This window comes from Sinohyriopsis cumingii, chromosome 14 (genome assembly GCF_028554795.1).
Source record: "Sinohyriopsis cumingii isolate HCF-2022 chromosome 14, ASM2855479v2, whole genome shotgun sequence".
NCBI lineage: Eukaryota > Metazoa > Mollusca > Bivalvia > Unionida > Unionidae > Sinohyriopsis > Sinohyriopsis cumingii.
This window is the reverse complement of record NC_142974.1, coordinates 121,644,616-121,665,159: the sequence shown is the minus strand read 5'-3', so window position 1 is coordinate 121,665,159 and position 20,544 is coordinate 121,644,616. Positions and strand designations below refer to the sequence as shown.

Below are 20,544 nucleotides of genomic sequence, written 5' to 3'. Positions count from 1 at the left end.
TCCCTAACCCTCCACCTTTATTTGCTACAAAGAGAAACCTCCATATGATAAAAAGAACCAAACTAATGCATGACATCCAAGCAAACCTAACTTGCTTACCTCATACAGCAGAACAACTCGATAACTGCCTGAGCTCACTGCTCAACAAACATGCCCCAGCCACCAAGCACATAGTATCAATTCAAAAGTGTTCTCCGTGGTATAGCAGTGTTAGGGACCAGCTTTGCCCTGCTGAAAGAGACCGCTGTAAAGCTTAGAGGCTTTGACTTTCCACCAGACTCACTATTCATAAGCAAATTGTAACCTCATGGGTCTGGAAAATTACTCAGGATTTTAGCTTTCTTTTTGAGACCTTGAAGCTACAAGGGTTCATCTAACTTTAGCAATAGAGGTAAAAACATTAATAAAGAAAGATTAAAAATCCAGGACAGATGTATTCGATCATTTCTCATCTGTAAAACAGTACTACACCCTTTTTACCAGTTTACAGATTCAAGTTTTACTTATAGATGTATACCAGTAGATAGAACCATAGTGGATATATCTCGATTAGCTAAAACCAGTTCATATTTTACTGAAAGTAAGCCTGAGTGTTAATAATATATAATCTGGGCAAATTATGTTGTCTGAAATAAGTTTTGAATTTCGGAATCAAAATTTGGGTTCCGAAATTTGTATGTAGAAAATGTGTCTACTTATGAGAACTTGTAGTTTAAAGTCTAAGTTCCAAATTATTCTTCAAAATTTCATACATTAAATTTTCTCTTTTCAAAAATTACCTCTCTCATATTTCCTGACTTAATCAATCTCTGTTCTAGATTTTCGTCTTCACCAGCCCTTTCCTCTATCCGTCTGCTGCCTTATCTTACTACCCCTATCTGTCTCCGACTTGGCACAGCAACGCTTTTTATATACAAGTTTGGCACGTGTAAGCATTCTGGTAAACAAAGCATTGATTGGTGGGCATTGAAATCGATCGGCCAATCCAAATTGACCATGCTGATGGAACATGACCTCACGACAGTAATACACACAACTCCGTGTTTTAATTCTTCTAATTTAACATAATTAGACAATATGATCAGTCGTGACAAACCTACCCAACTACATTATTGTCATCTTCGAATGTTTGTGCAGGTAATTTAATTTTAAAATTTTGTATTGTTGAACAAAATACGCGAACGGGTAACGAGCTTTGTGATGTATAAAAGGACATCTCAAAATGGCCACACTCAACTACAACAACGTGTTGTGACTAAAATCAGCTGATTCGAAGATACATGAAGTAGCAACATAGCAAAATCTATGAAGCCGCTAAGAACGTCACAAACATAGTCCATGCTGCGAAATTAGCCCAATATAGGACTTAGATCATGGAAAGTTCCAGTTGCAAAGAGCTCCTCGAGATTACTAACAAGCTAATGTCAAGAAACAAATGTATACCACTTTCAACTACCTTCTCGCCAGTCAACCTTCCGGACCTGTTTGCAAATTTCTTCCATGACAAAGTAAAAACCATTAGAAATAAGCTTGACAACACAATTTCAATTGACTCGCCAACACCATACAACCATTAGCAGCATTTGAACCGGTCTCTATGGATTTAGTATATACAATCGTGATGAAGAGTGCACCAAAGTCAATATGAACCTGATCCAATTCCAACATCACTGCTGCTTGAGTGCTTAAATCCAGTACTGCCTTCACTAACTGATGTTATTAACACCTCTCTCTCATCCGGGGAATTCTCATCATTTTTCAAAACTTTTATTGTAAAGCCTCTACTAAGAAACCAACACTTGACCATAACAATTTAAAGAACTACCACCCAGTTTCTAATCTCCCATTCATATCAGAAATCTTAGAAAAAGTTGCTCTATCAAAGCTTGTATCTCATCTGAATTCAAAGTCTTTTCAGCAGACCTGCCAACCCTGACAAGTCTGTCTCAGTAAGATACATGCCAACCCCTGGCAAGGAAAAAGTGTAATCCAAGTGGACAAAAAGAGTAATCCGAGCAGAAAAAGAGTAATCCACATATAACATGATAAAAATTCAATGAGCATATGTACAAAATGATTTATTTATCCCTCTGGACTTTTATCATCAATTACTGCTTCAAATTTTCGTATATAACACTTTGAGCTTTAAAAAGCAATAGAATCTCGTATTGCATTTTAAAACACTTTGTACCATCTGAGACTATGAATGTTTTGCACACTAGTAGAGCACTAAGTGCTGGGTTACTGAACAATCTCTCACAGTTATGTTTATTCAAAGCATTATCAAGCAAATAAAAAAATGTTTTCTTCAGTGGAATCTTCTGTTAATTCTGGCAATAAAATAATAGCACTCTAACTTTCCCCTTTCGTTGTCAAAGTCTCTTACACAGACTCTAACAAGAGTGTATGGCTATTTAGCTCTTCAATACACATGTAGCAAAGTTACCCAGTGCAGTGCGCTATAAACAGAACACCTGTTACCTATTCGACTCCATACACACTGTTAAGCAGTGCAGTGTATGTTACGTTTAACAGCAATTTTAACCATTTTACATTTCTGGTACACATATATTATGCACGGAAAAATGTAAAAGTAAAGTCCGATCGTTATAGCTGTGTGATTATTTTTCACGGAAGAATTTTTATGTGCTTTAAAATCTTGAAAGAATTCATTCACCATCAAGTCAGTGAAGCCGCATGACCAACCGTAGCTGCCATTTCTCATACTCGAAATTTACAAGTTCTTTGTCTGCGTCTACATCACTAAGTCATCTGAATTTGATAATTTATAAAAACTAATTGCTGCCTACATAAATATCAGAGCCTTTACCTAAGTTATTGAAGCTTTCATAGTTGTGATTCTAATCGTGAAAACTCGAGTAAGTATTGAACGAAATCCGCGACCTCCATTTTGGAGTGTGGAGAATAAGACCCAGTTACTTTAAATAGCAGATTTCGACCAGAGCATAAACAGCGATCACGTGATCTGACGTAATGGTCATTCACAGCAATGAATGTAGCATCTAAAATGGGGGATTTCCCGAAGGTGGTGCTACAAAAACCCACTCAAAATGGCTGATGTTTACAGCAGGCGTCGAAAGTCGCTTCCATGAGAAAACAAATTATTAAATTTTTGGGAGGGGGATATACTGAAAACGCGTCATCCGAATACAGATACACGTAAGGCGTAATTTAGTGAAAAAAAGCTGAATGATTATGCCAAAAGCACAATGGTTGGCATGTATGCAGTAAGGCAGCTGATTTTTTTGCCATAAGATTGACCAGTTTTCAGTAAGGTGTAACAAAATATCAATAACTGCTATTGTAAAGCTGGAAAACATAATTAAAAGTTTGATGCAGCGACGATAATATTATGTTCAACTGAAAAGTTTGCAAAGCACTCGCAGACTTTATTTACCACTAGTACAGTTGCGCAAACTTTACTTCCAAACCATATGCAATTCAATGGCTTGTTACCATCTCTCAAATTGACTTATTTCTTGGAAATTCTTTTTCCATTTCATACGACAACAGCAATCATATCTCCTGCCATGAGACATACTCAAATTGGAATGTGATGTCCAATAAACGTAACTGTGTCCTTTCCATCTTTTATTCACAAGAATCTAAATATTCAATTTTATTCTTCTGTGTTGATTAACACTTTTCAAAAGGCTTATTTTCCATTTTGTCTTAAACATACATACATCAATTTTTAAATTTTTTTATATAATCCACAGTTTGATCATGCAGACACTTTGGATGAACGAATAGGTGCACTTTAAAGCGTCTGAGGTGCTGCTGTAAAGTTAGTCTGGTTCCATGAATAATTTCACTAATTCTAATATGAAAACTGGCTCCAAATAAAACACTGATGAACCAATTATACGGATTTTTCGGCAATGATCATTTTCCATAGTTTTTGCTTGTATACCGTAAGTCTGTATTTTAAGTGTCATTTTTTTAAGACTTACGGCAAAATCATGAAGGTTTGCAGGTCCGCAATAGCTCATGATATATTACTTCACTGTCTCCAGAATTTATTTGGCATTCATGATAGAGTCTTAAAGTGGTTCAAGTCCTACTTGGTCAACAGGACAAAAATTGCATCCACAAAATGGAATACACTCCAGCCCAGTTGATCTATGTTGTGGTGTTCCACAGGGGTCTGTTCTTGGATCTGTTCTCTTCATTCTATACACTCAGCCTCTCTCAAGTGTCATAGATCATTATCCAATGTCCTACCAATTGTACGCCGACGACACCCAAATACACAAATCTAGCCACCCAACTGAAGTTGATGCTACCATCCAAGGTGTAGAGAGGTGCTTTTCTGATGTGAAATCATGGATGACATGTAACCAGATGCAGAAGAAATGATAAAACTGAGGCCATTCTGATCACAACACAAAGACTTTCTCATTCACATCCTTTACCTGAAACAACACCAACATTAAATTCACACAGTCAGTACAAAACCTAGGTTTTACTCTGGACAGTACTCTCACATTGCACCAACATGTCATGAACATATGCAAGGCTGCATATCTTGAGCTGAGATGCATCAGCTCCATTCGCAAATATCTTTCAGTTGATGCCACTAAAACACTTGTGTGTTCATGAGTACTTTCAAGACTGGACTATTGTAACTCAATTATGTCTGGTTCATCTCAATATCTACTCCAGAAACTTCAAAAAATTCAAAACACAACTACCACGATCAGATCACACCTCCCCGCTGCTCTGTACCCTACACTGGCTATCCATTCGATCCAGAATCAAACACAAAATTTGTTCTCTGTGCTAAATTTCACCGACAGACTCCAGTCCAACATATCTATCCAACCTCACCCATGTGTACACACCAGCAAGATACTTATGCTCCTCTTCTGACGATTATATACTCATTATCCCCACTATGAAAACGAAGTCATATAGACAATGTTCTTTTGCATACCAGGGCCCAGCAATGTGGAACGAATTGCCAACTAAACTCAGACACAGTAATCCCATTCAAGTGTGCTCTTAAAACTCACCTATTTCAACTGCAAGAACAAATTTAAAAGACCTAATAATGGTTCCTACCTTCAATATTTTCAGTATGTTTTTATGTTTTCTAATTTCATGGTATTTATTTTTTGTAATCATATCATTATATATGTTCTTTATGTTATAGGTGTTGTATAATGTTGTAAAGCACTGACAGCTTCTAAAGATTAGGTGCTTACAAAGTCCACATTATTATTATTATTATTATCATGACTTTCCATTCATGAAAGTGGTGACATCAAGATTTTCAAGTTGATTGCTGTTGCAACCATACTGGCCATCAGATTTATTTAGAAACTAACATGGTAAGAAATTGTTCAGTGAAAACCCCATTATGATATTAAAATCCATTCAGGAAACATTGTGATAAGATTTTCAAAAAGGACAATATGGTGGCCATACTGTATGTCCGACAGGCACCATTTCCATTGAGGATCAACCAGACCATGAGATAAATCCATGTGTAAAGTTTCATAGTAATCCTCCAAGCAGTTTAAAATGAGTCATGTTAACAAACTGATGATACTGGACAGACAATAGACAACAGGCCATACCATAAGCTATTATATTATCTGACCAATAGAGCTAAACAGGCATAAAAAGAAACTTTGCAACACCTCTGATGTTCATGGCCATATTTGTACCTGTGACATTTTATCCACATGTGTTCCCACCAAAATCACAGGGGGGATGCTGGTATTTGGTGATGATGTACAGTAATGTATGGAGTTTAGCCAAAACTCAATCACTTCTGAAAATAAATTATAAACAAGGATAATATCAATATCACATTATACAACCACCCCAAGTGAATTAACTGTCTATATAAATAAATACACTTTAGTGTCAATGGCTCATTATATTCCCACCCCAAGTCAATTAACTGTATATATAAATAAATACACTTTTGTATAAATGGCACATTATGCACCCACCTGACATCAAATAACTTTATATGCTTTAGTGCAAAATCCATGCTCTTCTTTCAATAACTATGACCTTGACCTTTAAATCAAAATATTAATAAAATTCTTTCTTATCCTTCGTACAAGCTATCCACAACATTTGATAAATGTAGATTCCGAAAAGCTTTAGTTATTTTGAGGTGACAACTGTGTTCCCGATTCAGTGATCTTAATATTTAAGCCCAAAATCATGATCCAGAAAGTGAAGGACTCCATATTTATTGTGATCTATATGAACTTGGAACAAAATCTGCTCTGACAGGTGGACATTGTGATAATAAAATGCTCTCCACGTTACAATTGGCATATAAAGAGTCATTATTTAAGTTGCAAAAATTTCATTATTGTCAAACAGGTGACTGCTCATTCAGCAAAATATATCCCTTTGAATTATTTCAATATTATACTTCAGAGGAAACCATGTAATAATTTTAAATACTGTAGTGCAAAATTGGGTGATATAAAAAGACTGCACAATATTTGAAATAAAAACTTAATGACTTTTTTCCTGGATGCATTTCATTTTTCAAAATGAACAACATCTTGGTTTATAAAGAATGCATTGGGGTGATCGAGTTTCAACAGGTACTCGTCCATGTCATTTCATCACTTTATTCAACATCATTGACTTGTCACAACTCTAATTACACTTGTACTAAAATAAACACTGGCACCCAACACAAGATTCATACTAGAAGATGCTTTTACTGTCATCACTCAGAACACAATATGTTCATGACCTGAACCAAGTTTAGTAACAAGACTGCAACTGATACATGAGTAATATGCAAAGTCTGCTTTCTTTGTGACCTCTTCTAAACTGAGAAACTGGCATAATTTATCTATGCTGGATGTTTAGTAATTTGCTTATGGTTGAACGTGCACACAGATATTCTAATCATTCCAATGAATCATCATCTACTTGATAGAAGGATCAGTAGTAAAATTGCATTGGAACTGGACCATGAGTAGGAGGAGTGGTTATCATGAACTATGTCTATGTTTGACTGGTGTCCAAACATCAATTTTCATGGAAAGGTATATTTAATACATTGTCAAAGTCATCCCTGCATTGAAAATTCACATATTTCTACATATCTAACAAGAACTGACAGTAAAGACCACCAAAAAGATGTTAAGAGTTACTACTGACAATAATGCTTCACACCATGTTCCTAGTGTAAAGGTCCTTATAATAGCAGCAATTTTCTTTTTGCAATGCATTTGCCATAAATTTACACACTAGTCAGAAAACTAAGAAAGATATGTTTTATTATTTTCATCCAATATTTACAAAGATAACAATGGTCTTCTTATATTCCACATCAGAAAAGATACTAATATGGAGTATTAACCAGTACTTCACCAACAGACTGCCTCAGTAATTGAATTGACTGTATAAATATGTTTAGGGCTATCACCCAAATCATCCTCATAGCAACTGGATCTGAACTGAATGATGAGTTCTGCAACCCTGAAAATTCCAGTAAGAATTATAATCAGCTTCACATGGGTCAGTGGTTCTTAATGCGAATTTCCTGGGTTTTTCTACCACTATTTATACTGGCCACCATGTATATCTCATCATGCACTGAAAAATGGTATTAAACCCAAAACATCAACAAATTCAATTACGACTCAATTAAGTATTTTTTCTGTCATCAAGAGTTGGTTGAAAATTCCCAGGACCCCGTCCCCCTGCCCTCCCTGGCCTTTAATCAATATTTTCAAACTTTAATGGCTTTTCCTGGTTAGGAACAAACCTAATTTGAAATTTTGTCCAATAGCTCAAATATAACTTATGTAGAATTTACATTTTTTATCTAGATAAAGATAGGTGCACATTGAAGCTACATTCCAAATGCAAAGAGGTTATACAAAATGGCACAGAAGTAAAAGGATGTGATGTGATTTTTATTTTTAACGTAGCTTTAACAATTTTTCAGTCATATCGCTACGATGTCTGCAATGTGGCAGTTTATAGTGATGTCTAGCACTGGGGCATCATGCCGCAGACATGTAGCATGATGTCCCACCCAGTCACATTATCCTGACACCAGGCCAACCAGTCCTAACACTAACCTCTTAATGCTGAACGCCAAGCGAGGCAGCTGTTAGTACCATTTTTTAAGTCTCTGGTATGACTCGGCCGGGGATCGAACCCACGACCTCCCGCATCCGAGGCGGACGCTCTAACCACTAGGCCACCGGAGCGGTCCAGAAGTAAAAGGAAAGCAAATGGATGTTAAAGTAACTGTCTGCCAAGATTCATACAAGGCAGGACTGACAAATGTTTTTTTTTTGTCCAATTATCTTTTTTTTTCTTGGGGAATAAAACTGTGCTGACTGTATTACTGTATAAAATAACTAAGATCAAAGTGTTTATTAATTCTGGCAGAGTAGAAGAACTCACCATGAACTTTGCACTTTATTATTCCTTCACTATCAAAAAAAGGACTCGTCAGAACTCACCATGAACTTTGCACTTCATTTTCCCATCACAATCAAAATAACACTCATCAGCTACAAGATCTGTAAGCTGTTTGCTGACATCTGAAACCAAGAGGTATATGGCTTGGCTCGTTGGGAACATCTGGTGTGTTGTGTAAAAGACATACTGATCTGCAAGGTCCCACACTGTCAGTGGCAAAGTTTTGTCTGTCTCTTGTTTTAATTGATAAACATTTTCTTGCAACAATTTTAGCATGGCTATAATGTTTGTTTCTGACTGAATTGGCTCCCTCTGAGCTAATGACGGGGAGGATTCTACTTGCTGACTAGCAGTAGATGAAAGATCATGGCTAATGTCTTGCTGAGAACTGCTGTATAGTACTTCTGATTCCTTGTCTTCATCAGCAATGTGAGCCACTTCATAGCTCTTATGAGTTATCTCTCCTTGAGGAAGAATTTTCACCTGTTTTTCACATGTGGCCTTGTCCTTCATTAATTGCTGCTCATTCAGCACTCTGGCAAGGTGTTGTAATCGATAATCCTGTTCAGAATCTGAAAACACAAGGAACAGCAAATACAGCTGAATTTTGCATCAAACAATGAAGCTGGCAATGAAACTGAAAATGTAAATCAGGCACACTTTATCATCCTATCCATATACAGACTCTGCAAATACACTGTGAGCAGGTGTTACACAGACTTTGAAAAATTCCACTTGCCAGGTAAGATCTGTTTTGGATTTTGTCAAGGTGAAGTCTGGCAGTCAAACAAAATAAAAACAAATTCAAAATAATAAAAAAAATCATTTTGATTTTTTTTAAATCATGAAAACAACAGCAAGAAAGTAGGTTTTATGACCTTTTATTCAATGCTAGACACCAATGCTGCTATTAGGCAGTACACAGACTTTTGATGTGGTTCTCTCTAGGAAAATATTCAACTGAGACGAAGGCTCAAATCTAAGACCTTACTAACTCTAAATAGACGCCTTACTATCTGTGACATCTTAACACACCACTGCCATTTAAGTGACATATTTCCCCTGCTTTTCAAGGACATGTACTGATGTCTTCATTATTCATAATCATGCTGACCTACACAATCAAAACTAAGTCAAGTTCATTTTCAATATGATATGCGTATATTGCATGATACTATATCATTGCTGTGATTAGCAACAGTAGCAGTAGTAATAGAAGTATGTGCTATAAGTTTCCTCTCTAATGAAATTTAATCATACATTAGTTTTTACAGATCATACATAGCATCAACATCTTTTCTATCATGAATATCTCAAAGTGAAGAAAACAAATATGCAGAAACTGTATATCTTTATAATAAAATAAAATCTAAGACAAAAGATTAGACTACAGAGTGCATATATCCCTGGATATCTTTATTAATTGACGTACCAGTTATGTGACATTTTATTTCTCCACCTTTTACAATAAAATAGTTTTGATGTTTTCTCCATTGTTTTTGCTGAACTGTAATGTATTGTTACACAAACTGAGCTAATGAGCTGTTATTGCAGCTCACTGTTGTCCCTAAATAAATAGTATCTTTTTTCAGAAACTTACTTGCAATAAACAGAAAGCAGCATCATTAAAGTCTAAGCATTAAATAATGTTATTATTTATTCCCTGATTTTTACTGTAGATTTTCTAACCAATGAAGAATGTTACCTGCATTCAACAGAGATCAACAATAAAGCTTATAAATAAAAACATGATGGTTATTAAGCTGAGCCTGTTGACTTTAACCTCTGAATGCCTATGTTCCATGAAGTCAGGTGGAGCCATTGTCTCTAATAATTAATACAGACTGTCTGCGTGGGTTCAAGTCTAGGATTCGGCCAATGTGGGATGTGAGAAAGCTTGCCAGTAGCTTCTCGTGGGTCGGAGGTTCTTCCCGGGGTTTTCCCGGGTTGTTCCTCCACCATTAATACTGGTTGCCATGCATAGCCTATCATGTGCTGAAAAAAAGGCGTTAAACCCCACAACAACAACAAAATTAATACAGAAATTGCACTATGCAACCTATACATGACATCAATAATGTTCACTTTAATAATGGAACAGGATAGTAAAATGCCAAAAATGTACTTAAATTTCAGTATGGCTAAAATTTGGAAACATTCAAATCCTACCCTGGCAGAATTCAATCCAAAACATTATCAAATCTATCAGAAAGAAGGATTTTTGTAAGAATGAGGATTGTTACATTTTAACTTGTGATCATGTGATGCACATATATCCTTATCATAAATAAATGTTAATTGCTCTCAAAGCCTGTCATAATTAAAAATTTGTAAAATATTCCATAAAATAATTTTGCTTTATTCTTCCTCTCTATATAAAATAATACTGATATTACTGAGATAATATCTGAAACATAATTCTAGGGTATATAAATTATATAAAATTCAATATGATCTACATGTAATCATCAACTAAGTCATAATGAAAAAAGTATGGCTTATCTCAAATTATTGTTGGCACTATTCAAAAATGGTGATGGGACGTCCCATCAGAAAAATCCTCCTAGTGTTTAATTCTAAATTTGCAAAATGCAGGATTCATTACTGATCGCCATGGAAGTATAACAAGTAGTCCTTCAATGTAAGATACATCACCCGATATTTTTGTTCTGGGGGTTGATGGGTCTTATGGCCTAACTAACGGCACTGTGTAGCGTGTTTTGATGTTGACTAACTCAAAGAAAGTCAGAAATATCACATACAAATGGCAACCAATAACGACGCTTTTCTACAAAGTAACGTTATAATGTTTTTGCCAGACTTTACTTACCCTGATGTATTTTCTCTAATAAATTCAAATTCTCACAAAAGAAATGGGCCTGCTTTCCAGTTTCGCTGGCCTACATTTCAGTTGGCTGGAAAGCGATGAAAGCCGATAATGCCGAAATCAGGTTAAGTTAAAATATTATTCTTTAACGAAACGAATAAAAATATATTATGCCTATTTGAACTATAAGCAACGTTTAATTTCAAGAAACAGATCCACCACATGAACCTACTTAAACATACTTCGGCATACCTCGACTACAGTCGTATTGCAACAAATTCAAATGTATGTCAACGGAACAAGAAAATGCATTCATTTGCTAGTGTCGTATTTTCATTCCACCATGATAATGATAGCACAGTAAGTATATTAATTACACACAAATTTGTGGAAGTGTGTGAGATATTCCTGAAACTTTGACTACTCATTCCAATGTCAACCGACATTGGAACAGGCTATACAAGGCCGTTATCTGGATAGTAAGGCATAGCACTGAAAAAAAAAAAAAAAACATGTTCTATGTCTTCCGTTGTAGGACTTGTGTAACAAGATGCTTTTTTAAATACTGCAACATTTTGAAACGTGTGTGTGTGTGTAGAGGCATGTTAGAAACACAGAGGCTCGTATCGTTGCTTACAATTCAATTGTCAGTCATACATATAGTACAAAATAACACAAGGGAGGACACTTCTCTCCTTTTTCGAGTGACCTATTTAAGAAATAATGCTGATATTGCAAGCTACATTTCGCGTACAACAATATATCTGGTACCGATGTTTTATTTAATGAATAAAGAATTTCTCATTTGATTTAAAATTAGTGTTCTCTTTTTTTATGTTTTTATTTGCTTTGAATTTCAGTGTCAGCTGTTATAGTCTACAAACTTCGACGGTTATAGGGAGTAACGTGTCCCCCACCTTTGACATGCTTACTTTGACCAAGAACTAATTTTACTGAACCATTTCATTCTACACGATACCTAATGAAGGTGGTTACATTATCCCTTCTTTAGTTTTGCTATATAACTGAGTTTACCTTTGATTTTCTGTTAGTGTTGTCTGGCTTCACGCATAAGACCATTTCCTTCTCATGCGGTTGACTTCAGTAACGTTCAAGAGTACATGACTTAATACATGTTCCAAACTTAATACATGTTCCGAACTCTCATTGTTAGCCGTTTCAGTAAACACAATCTTTCGATATAAAATCTTTGTGGAAATTTACTAAATGTACTGTTCGAAAATGAAAATCAATTTCTGGGCTTTCATTGGAAGTTTATAATGACGTTCTTGGCTGCTTGTGGAAATTCAGCTCAGAAGCTTCTTATTCGACTGTAACATTTGTAAATTATTATTATTATTTGTTTTCTTTATCAATTTTCTGTAAAAGTTTTGAAGTTTAGGCAATATTTTGGACAGAAAATTTTTGTTTAATATTTGTACAAGCTGAAGAAAATATTTATTCAGCAGAGTCTATTGATATGGATCCTACTTAATATTAGTATTAATGTTGACCTTAACAGGAGTCTATTGACATGGATCCTGCTTAATATTAATACTAATGTTGACTTTAAGAGGAGTCTATTGACACGAATCCTGCTTAATATTAATACTAATGTTGACCTTAACAGGGGTCTATTCACATGGATCCTGCATAATGGTAGTACTAATGTTGACCTTAACAGGAGTCTATTCACATGGATCCTGCTTAATATTACTACTAATGTTGACCTTAAGAGGAGTCTATTGACACGAATCCTGCTTAATATTAGTACTAATGTTGACCTTAACAGGAGACTATTGAGATGGATCCTGCTTAATATTAGTACTAATGTTGACCTTAGCAGGAGTCTATTAACACGAATCCTGCTTAATATTAGTATTAATGTTGACCTTAACAGGAGTCTATTGACATGGATCCTGCTTAATATTAGTATTAATGTTGACCTTAACAAGTCTATTCACATGGATCCTGCTTAATGTTAGTATTAATGTTGACCTTAAGATGAGTCTATTGACACGAATCCTGCTTAATATTAATACTAATGTTGACCTTAACAGGGGTCTATTCACATGGATCCTGCATAATGGTAGTACTAATGTTGACCTTAACAGGAGTCTATTCACATTTTATAAATAAAATAAATTAATCTTCACCCCTATTTACTTTAGGACCAACTTTTCGAGTCAAAGTCACTAAAACTGGTCAAGTATTACACTTCATTTCATAGGTGTGTGTTATAAGAGTATTTACAAGCATTAGTTAATAGATAAGAGGGTGAGGGGTCAAAACCTATAACAACATCATTACAGATCTGGAAAAAAACACCCATCAGTCTATTTATCAAGCAATGCTCTTAATTTCATACATAATGAGCCTGTGTTTATTAGATGATTTCATGCTAGTTCAGAGTATTTCGATTTCATGCTAGTTCAGAGTATTTCAATTTCATGCAAGTTCAGAGTATTTCTATTTCATGCTAGTTCAGAGTATTTTGATTTCATGCTAGTTCAGAGTATTTCGATTTCATGCTAGTTCAGAATATTTCGATTTCATGCTAGTTCAGAGTATTTCTATTTCATGCTAGTTCAGAGTATTGTGATTTCATGCTAGTTCAGAGTATTTTGATTTCATGCTATTTCAGAGTATTTCAGACTCAATATATTTACTGGTTGCCAGGATGGTCATTTCTACAGTTGGTATATTGGTACACGGAAGTTATGGAAATGGTTTTTAAAAACTTCACTACATAGCCACCATGCAAATAGACACTTATTTAAGGAATTTTACATGTTTTTCTCTCTTCCAAATTACATCAATTAAAGTTCTTTTAAAACAAATTATAGATTGTTAAATCAGTTTCTATATATTTAGTAAATTATAGATTGTCATATCAGTTGCTATAAGAACAGAGTTGTATGATCAAGGTAGGGTGACCACTGATGGAACTTGACAATAACGGACATTCCCCTTCCAAGCGCTATAAATTATCTCATTAAGGCCAGGCAGAATTAGCTCCCTAGGAGTGACATAATCCTGACCCAACCTATATTAGGGTGTTTTGAGCACACACATGGATAGCTCCAGTAGGATCTTAGCAATATAACTGCAATCTTAAATACATCACATATATTAACCAATGAAGACGAATATAATATTCAGTCATGGTTCAGCATAAGTACCAGGTATGGGCAGAAGAGCTGAAAACTGAACTGTCCAGTACAGAACCAGACAAATGGCCACCCTAGGTCAATGTGAGTGTTGCCTTCATTATTTTTATTTTTAAAAAGTGGACTAATTTCTGTCTGTAATTAGTAAAAGGAAGTTACATGCATCTTTATTTTATTCTATGCTGAATTTGATCTATTTTTGTTTTAATTTCATATTTCAGAATTTTGTTTATGCTGCAACTTGATCATTTATATTTATAAATAAAAATTTCAACGTTTCCTCATGACTGACATAGTAATTTTACTCCTGGTGAATTCAGTGCTTCATGAACATAATTCCAGAATTGTCATAAGAAACTATAATGTTAAATTCACTGTTAGTATTACCATCACTGACTTGACATTCTCATTTCAACTCAATAACTGCTGAATACAACACATTAAAAACATAATTCCAGAAATATTGTAAAAGCTAGAATATCTAAGTCATTGTAAACATTGCTCTCACCAACTTGATGTTCAACTAAATTCAACTCAATCCTTGCTTTTTCTAACAATTCATGAACATAATTTAAGTTTTCTTAATTGTCTAATTTGTCCACATCATTGTTTTATCTTCACTGACCTGACTCAGTTCAATTCTGCATTATATTAATTCAGTTCCAATGTTACATAAATGCATTCAAATATCAATAATGTACCTATCAATTCAATTCAAACAAGCACATGCCCTAAGCCAAGGTAAAGTGTACTAGTTAAATTAGTATTTTTTAATATTTTGCAATTAACAAATTCAAATTAAGACTTTTTATTCTTTCATTTTAAACTTTATTGCAATATATAGATTCAAACATGGCAAATCTTCCACAATTTTTCATTGTTAAAAATGATATTACCATAACTGATTAATAATATGGTACTAGTATTAACTATGACGAAGGGCTATTGCAGAGATTTTGACACCCCAGGGTAACCATGAATTTGGTGCACCACTCATCACCCCAAGAAATAATGGTCACTTCCATCTAATTTGGCACCCCTTACACCCTGGAGCTCTAGGTAATTGCCTTGCACACCTATATGTTCAGACATGACTTTGTGGGAGATTAACACCGAAATGCCAGTATTTAAAAATGATAATGATCAGGCCATTGTATAAAAACAAGTCTTCTATGGTTATTCTCTGCATTTGTATTGATGTATATGTTAATTCATGAATCATTTTGTATTATGGTTGTAAAGAAATCTGGTGTTTGAGTTACCTGTTAGTCATTTGGCAGAAAGCATACTTCATCCCTATAGTCATATTCTGATGTAGTATTAACATGACTGAGCTTGGAAATTAGCTATTTTGTTCAAATAGGACAAGCAGTAAATGATGGAAAACTCAATTTACTTGATAACATTTAAATCCCATATGAGGCATTTGAAGAGTGTGGAATCAGAACTTACACAACTTGAAAATGACAAATAGTGTAGGTTCATATTATTACCTGAAGTCTCTAGGCAACCAAAACAATCTGTTGTGACAGATTGAAAAGTCTTGTCACTGCTATGAAAAAAGTGCCTAAATAAGCACCCTATGCCTATGTCCCATTTCCAAGCTGATGAAATGATATTGCATACTTTAGGAGGTGTCAGACACTGAAAGATAACTGTTAAGACAAAAATGAATCACTTTTAAGTATGCTAGTTTAACTCTGAACAGCTTACTGGCAGGAAAATTATGGACCCTTTGAATCAGCATTACTTGCAATATAATGGATGAGGGGTATTTTGATATTCGAATGAAAGCCCTTCATCAATCACATTCGCAAGATGGGGAATTTAAGAGGTAAAGTCAAGACTGGATGAGAGATTTAATATCTTGCTTGTATTTAATAAAATTTATTCAGGAAGAAATATGTTCCTTGGTATTTAAGCTTGCTAAGAATGATAAAATAAAAATACAGATATTCATATACAAATCATTCAGTGTGATCCTTCTAACCAGAACCCCCAGGTCTTTCTGTAAATGAAGTTGCCTGGTTAATGGCTTATCTGGTGTTAGTACAGATACCACTCACCATGTAGCTATGTTACAAAGCAGGTTAGCATGCAACAGAGGGTGACTAAAAGCCAAAAGGTGCATACAGGATGAAAGCAATATATACTTTTAAGCTAATAAAATGAAGAAGCACACTAAAAGATACAATACACACAACATCAAATACATGTGCTACAAACATACAAGGTAATCAAAGGTTAAAAGTCAAGGTCACTGACTGAAACAATTTTTGAAATACTTTCTGTACAATACCAAATAAATATTAGTTCCACTTCACTAACGTTCTCCAAATATTGTGAATGGCTAGCACTAAGGGTATCAATTTTTGGTGAAAATGTCAAATGTCAAAGTCACTGACTAAAGGAAGAAAAATAGTTACAAAGCTGGCCAAAATTTTGTGACTAGCTTGCACTAGGAATAAGGAAAAAGCCAATCAATCTTGGGATTGATGGTTCAGTGGGATATCCTGACTAAAAAATTAAATATTTCACAAAATCTTTGTTTTATTTGCAGAAGTTAATAAAAAAAAATCAGATATTTATATGCATTTATTACGTATTTACATTTTTCAATAATGTATCATTTAAAGTGATAAATTAATACATTACAGTTTAGTTAAAATAATGTAAATACATTTAAATACATTAACAAATTATAATGATTAATTAATGTTAAATATTTTCATAGTATTTGGGCTTTTATGGATAAATAACTTCTCTTAAAAATGTACAACTGTCCTAAAGAAATAAAGAAAAGTCAATGACCCAAGAGAAAATCAACATTCCATTTCTGTATAACAAATAGAAGCTTATGAGGACAGAGACAATTCTGCCATACAGCAGTAGTAACTTCACCATTTCCTTGTATTATGTTTAGGTTATGAACAATAATAGTCCAACAAGCAGGGGCAGGTTTACTTCCCACTTAATTTCTGTAAATGACTCATGATTTCATGGCTCAAACCATTTTATGAAAATACTGTGTAAGGACTTTGTAAAGACTTTATAAGGAAACATGTCTGGAATGTAAGAACCAAACATCATCACAACTTGGTAATTTCCGTATCTCCACACTGAAAGAGTCCATGGATCTTTTGAGGTGTACCAATTTGGTATAATGACTTCCATTTCCTGTTTCCAATGATTTCTTCATTTATCGTTCAATGAACAAAAAATGTGTTAGTAACTACCATGATAAAGCAGATATTATTGATGAAAAGTTTAGAAAAATTAAAGCTAAAGACACTTTAATGAATTTTCCTTTTATTTTTCAAAGTAAACACTTCTTCAGGTCATACTAAGATTTAATAAAAAGCATACTTCCAATCTGTAGGACTGATATGAACCAAGTGATATGTGCCCCAGCATTACACTGAAACCAATACAGCTGTCACATATTTACTTGTCATCCGGAACCAAATTACATCAGCCAATTTTAGTCACTTTAGAGTACAGACTACATCAACCTCAGATGTATTTTGAGTAAGAGAAAAGTGCACATCAATCATTCATGACTGGTAGTGTCTTGCATACAAGATTTCTAATATCTGAAATGGTCTGTCTGTGAAGACATCCAATATTACCAAACTGTAGCAGTGGACAGTTTGTTCTTGATTTTGTTAGTCATCACTTATTGCCAGCCCTTCTGACATGCACATTTCAACATAAATAAGTCTTCATATAATAGTTTCATTCAAAACTCAAAGTGCAGTGTCCACAACCAGTGTGATTGGATCCACAAAAGTACTTTTTCATATTAATCTCATGGCTCTCCAACTCTTTGTAGGAACAAACACTGTCCCTATAATTTTACACTCCATAATAAAAGTTTTATAATAGTGGGGGGTATAAATATATCATCCTTTGCATGTTTTACCTATTTAATTGAGTGTTTCTTTTGAGCTAGGATATATTTTCCTCATAGTTCAAGATACATTGGTCTTACTCATACATGCCCCCTGACCAGCGGCCAACCACATTTTACAGCCAGACTCCCTTGCCACTGACAAGTCTGTGTTGCAAAAAATACCCCTCAAAGTAGGCCACCCATCTAACATGCCCAGCAGCCACATTTTATTTTAATGTGTCCAAAACCAATATTTAATTCATACAGGTAATTAATCAGATTATCCTATGTATCTTTCCCGTTATCCAGTTTTAGTTACTGAAAGAAGTGTTGGCTAAAGTATATGTACCACTAGGATTAATATTATATTGTGAATGCTTACGTTTACAGGAAATGGCTTAAACAATGTTGTGATAGAGTTTTGGGCATCATACAGCGGTTGAGTGTTTTCTTTGATGATTACAACTGGACGTACTTGTAAAATCATAACATGGTCAGAATAAGCTACACCAAAACCTCATGTGACAGCACACGTATCAATTCCTTTATAAACAAGGCTTTCGTTGCTCTTCAAAAGTTTTGTCTGCATAATTAAGTTGCAGAACTGAACAATCACCAATATGGGAATAAATCATTACAAAACTTTAACATATCACATTAATAGAGAATATTGTAGAAGAAAAAGTAAAAGTCATTCGACTTAAAGAGAGTTGCCAAAATATGTTATGTATGTTGGGAAGACTCGAATATACAATATGTAATAGATAATGAGAATATTCTCTGGCAATGGAAAAATAGAGTAAATTGAAAGAGAATTATTTTTAATGCCAAGCAATGTCTATACGAAGATTTAAATGAAGTTTTTGAAGGGTTTTGCCATGTCATGCACATATATATGAACAATACCCTACTTGCATTTCACGCTTATGAATAAAAGCTATTAATGAATGTTAACTTGAAATAAGTCAGTCATTAAGACAAGAAGAACCTTTTAATAATTAGTGCTACTTTTATATGATGATATTAAATACTTTGAAGTTATTTGTAGCTTTCTTACTACATACACATATTTGTTACAATTATACTCCCCCTCAGGAAAGGCCACCCATCCTATACAGTCACTTTCCCCGTGAAGGAAGGGGTGATGTATAAGAGGGGGATGACTGTCATTGTTTTCATCTAATATAATGACAGATTCATGAAACTCAAACTAAATTATATAAAAAGGTAAAGTTTTTTTTAAATTTCACTTATTTAATTTATAAAATGAGTTATTTAACAATATTCTCATTTTCAAGCTTTTGTATAATTTATACTCCATTTCTGTAGCTTGTGTGCTTTCAGATTTAATTCTAAAACATAAAATGAAACTTAGAAAAATACCATGGTTAATTCTTTTTGATACTTACACAGCAAGCGCTTGTTTACAAGTCTAGATAATGATAATGACTGAGCAGCCAGCTGCTACATTAATAAATTGAATCAGAAAGGTATCAAATACAACAGGCATAATCAAACATGGCTTGTAGCTTTGTTCAAGGATTTATCTCTGATGCTCCTATTTTAAGCACACCGTCACTATACACTTTCAAGAAGACGTCCTAACAAATATTATCCTTAAAAGTATGAAACAATGCAATGCTTGACTGTAAGCCAATTGTAATAAAAGTAACTTGTATAAAAAATATGTTCTATACATAAGCTAGCATTATGTAAGATCACACTAAACTAAATTTTTACTCTAAATTGGACAGATAAAAATAAAACATGATACATGTCACCTCACAGCATGTGTATAAATTCATGAATATGGATTTTTTTATGATGGTGTATGCATATATACCTTTTGTTCGCCTTGTCCATTCATGGGTTGATAAAGTCACATCACAGCAATTGACGTGGACATCTATGCCCTCTGTATTACATCTCTCAGAAATGTTTACCTCCTCCCCAAGAAGACGCTTGACCAGGGTTGTCTTTCCTACACCAAAGTGGCCAACAACCATGATTCGTATGTTGTATACTCTCTCTTTTCCATCTTTTAGAGCCTCTTCAAAAAGCTGGATGGATCTATCATCCATGTTTAAAATTTCTGCTGGAATACCTGTGCAAGTAATGGATAAGTTACATATATATTATAAACATTGAGGCAGTATTTTTATATCAAGTACACCTGACAGCGGCACCAACATGATTTTGCACTATAGTTA

At 34.4% G+C, this 20,544-nt stretch overlaps 2 protein-coding genes across 3 annotated transcripts in view; both read right to left on the bottom strand.

Moving 5' to 3' along the window:
- LOC149784730 (uncharacterized) overlaps positions 1 to 20,544 on the bottom strand; it is a 384,805-nt gene that overhangs the window by 129,705 nt on the left and 234,556 nt on the right. The window lies entirely within an intron of this gene.
- Positions 1 to 20,544, bottom strand: part of LOC149784731 (uncharacterized) — a 127,463-nt gene that overhangs the window by 87,285 nt on the left and 19,634 nt on the right. For both annotated transcript variants that reach the window (XM_089932757.1, XM_089932758.1), the window contains exons 3-5: positions 20,178 to 20,438; positions 8,487 to 9,017; positions 5,694 to 5,800 (exon numbers count right to left, since the gene is read on the bottom strand). In XM_089932757.1, coding sequence (XP_089788883.1) covers positions 5,694 to 5,800; positions 8,487 to 9,017; positions 20,178 to 20,438 — 899 coding nt within the window. The remainder of the gene's footprint in view (positions 1 to 5,693; positions 5,801 to 8,486; positions 9,018 to 20,177; positions 20,439 to 20,544) is intronic.